The sequence below is a fragment of the Sprattus sprattus genome, assembly GCF_963457725.1.
Source record: "Sprattus sprattus genome assembly, chromosome: 10".
In the NCBI taxonomy this organism is placed as follows: domain Eukaryota; kingdom Metazoa; phylum Chordata; class Actinopteri; order Clupeiformes; family Clupeidae; genus Sprattus; species Sprattus sprattus.
The window spans coordinates 17,211,658-17,214,157 of NC_137908.1; the positions used below are offsets into that span (position 1 = coordinate 17,211,658).

Sequence of the window (2,500 nt, forward strand, 5' to 3'; positions counted from 1 at the left end):
TTAGATTGGCTATTATCCTGACACGAATACCCAAGACGAAACTGTATACCCAGAAAAGAACCGCTGGATAATATACCACTTACATGAGACACTGAGGAATTTGGGTAACAAAAATGAGGGTTACACTCCTTCTCAGTGATGACTGATGTTGAGAGGCACACCCTGAGCACTGTGGCTCCACAAAACAGTTTACATAAGGAGGGTGAGGAAAAACTCACTCTCACAAGCTGGACAACACACTGGAGGGGACTGCTATGCGTGTGTGTGTGTGTATGTGGGTGTGTGTGTGTGTGTGTGTGTGTGTGTGTGTGTGTGTGTGTGTGTGTATGTGTGTGTTTGTGTGTGTGTGTGTGTGTGTGTGTGTGTGTGCGTGTGTGCATGTGTGCGTGTGTGTGTGTGCACGTGCTTGTGTGTAAAATAAGGCGTAGTCCTTTGTCATGACGTTTAGTCCATGCAAGCCAAACAGTCTCTCATACAATGCGAATGCTGGTTCTCCTGGCCAAACTCCTCCACCCTCTCCCTGTGGGTCAGCACAATCTGACCATCACTGATGCTGCACCGGAGGCTCAGGATGTCAACGCACTACCAAACCTGTACATCCACCAATGTCCCTCAGCAGGCCAACACCTTGCATTAGCTCTACCTCAAGCTCCTTCACTAGCAAATCCACATGGCTGACCCAAACAAATGTGTGATTTGATCTCTTTCATCCTGAAAGGCGGCCCTCTATCTGTTCTATCTCATTACACATCTGATGTGCTTATCATAGTCCTGATCAACTTAGACTATTACTGAACGTCTTTTGCCTCTTCCTCCTCTTGCATACTGGTGCCTTACACAGCCTTCAGGAAGCCAACCAAACTGGATCTGTGATGGCAGCCAGTATCAGTTAACCCTCTCTCTGATGAATCTCAAATTATTCCACATTTGACTTAATTTTCGGCAGAGGAAGGACTTTCAAGAGAGAGAATGCTCGGTGCTCCCTCCCTTGTTTCTTGTTTCCATCCACACTTGGACAGGTTGCTGGAACACGTTAAGCAGACTCTTTGACATTTTCCAACTGTTATTTAATGACTGTAGATCTCAGACTGCATTTCCGCCACATGTTGTGGAATTCTTGCCCAATCTCAAGAGTGAAAGCAGCCCTCTAAGATCCCATTTTAAAACTCCATTTACAAGCCTGACAGGCAGTTGATTGTTAAGGTGTTTAACTCTTAAGTTGCTGGATAAATGTGTCAATACAAATTTCAATTGCCAGTAGAAAAAGTCCTTTGTCTTGGAATGGTTCAGTGTTATAGTGGTAATGGTGGTTCATCATCATTATCATCATCATCATCATCATCATCATCATCATCATCATCATCATCATCATCATCATCACCATCATCACCATCATCATACGCATATCTGTACCCATGACCACCATCATCCCAAACAAAGAGAGTTCCATGGAAAGCTTTCTTTGACATACCAGGATGAAGGGATGGTTCCATTTTCATTGGTCACTATGCAGTTCTTCTCTTCTGGGTTGATCATGGTAGGCTGCACTACCAAAGTGGCAGAGGCATTTACAATGGGTCTAGCCCTGAGATGGAGAACAGCTAAGTGTGAGAAATGCAAAAAGGGAAATCCATTGTCATGCCTATACACATCAATGCAGAAGAGATATACCTGTACAGAACTGCTTTGTCTGCTCCAAAGGCCCCGACAAGGAGATCTAGACAGAAATAGGCACAGATAAATAACTGATGATGAGTGACATCTTTTGATTGATAGGCAAAGAACACATTTGGGATCGAAAACCATGATAATGATAGGCACATTTGATTTTCAGAGGGATTTTACATTGACTTTCACAAGGTGAAAAGCTTAGCATTAGCTTAGCATTGACTCATTGCTACAGGTCTGCTCATGAGACGGCACAGTCATTCATAATAAGCAGATGCGCACCAGGATAACCATTCACATCCAGGTCTTTGTTTCCTTGAATGGAGTGACCAAACCCTGTGGGAAGCACCCCAGTAGCCCATTGGCCAGCTAACACTTGAGAGGGTGTGTCCTTTAATCCAGTTGTCTGTCCATTAAAGATGAAGACCAGCCCTTGTCCATCCTTCCCTCCAAAGGGGCAACCAATGGCTACATCTGGAAGAGACATTCCACATCAGAATGGATACACATGATATGGTGAATAGCCAAGAGCTAAGGTAATGACAATGTAATGATAACCGACATAAAGGAAATAGAAGAAGTATGCTCTAGTAGAATGCTCTAAAAGAAGTATGCTGTAGTAGAATGCTCTAATTGAAGTATGCTGTAGTCAGAGGTGTAGAGGTTCAGAATGGAAGCCTTAAGCTGGCGCTGCTGGTCTCACTCATCAACTATTTCACCTGATCCACAAATTGTACCAAGTATCAGATCCAGATGGTTGGAACGAAATCCTGTCTAAACCTGGTCTCCACTCTGTGACAGCCCGTCACTCACCATTATAGCCGTCCTGATC

At 44.1% G+C, this 2,500-nt stretch overlaps 1 protein-coding gene across 1 annotated transcript in view; it reads right to left on the bottom strand.

Annotated features, from left to right (window-relative positions):
- LOC308371476 (integrin alpha-5-like) overlaps positions 1-2,500 on the bottom strand; it is a gene marked incomplete at its 5' end in the record, with an annotated part of 38,298 nt that overhangs the window by 19,189 nt on the left and 16,609 nt on the right. Inside the window, 4 exons of the mRNA XM_080846385.1 lie at positions 1,472-1,585; positions 1,672-1,717; positions 1,951-2,142; positions 2,482-2,500. The exon at positions 2,482-2,500 is cut by the window's right edge and continues 187 nt beyond it. Of these exons, the coding sequence (XP_080702511.1) occupies positions 1,472-1,585; positions 1,672-1,717; positions 1,951-2,142; positions 2,482-2,500 (371 nt within the window). The remainder of the gene's footprint in view (positions 1-1,471; positions 1,586-1,671; positions 1,718-1,950; positions 2,143-2,481) is intronic.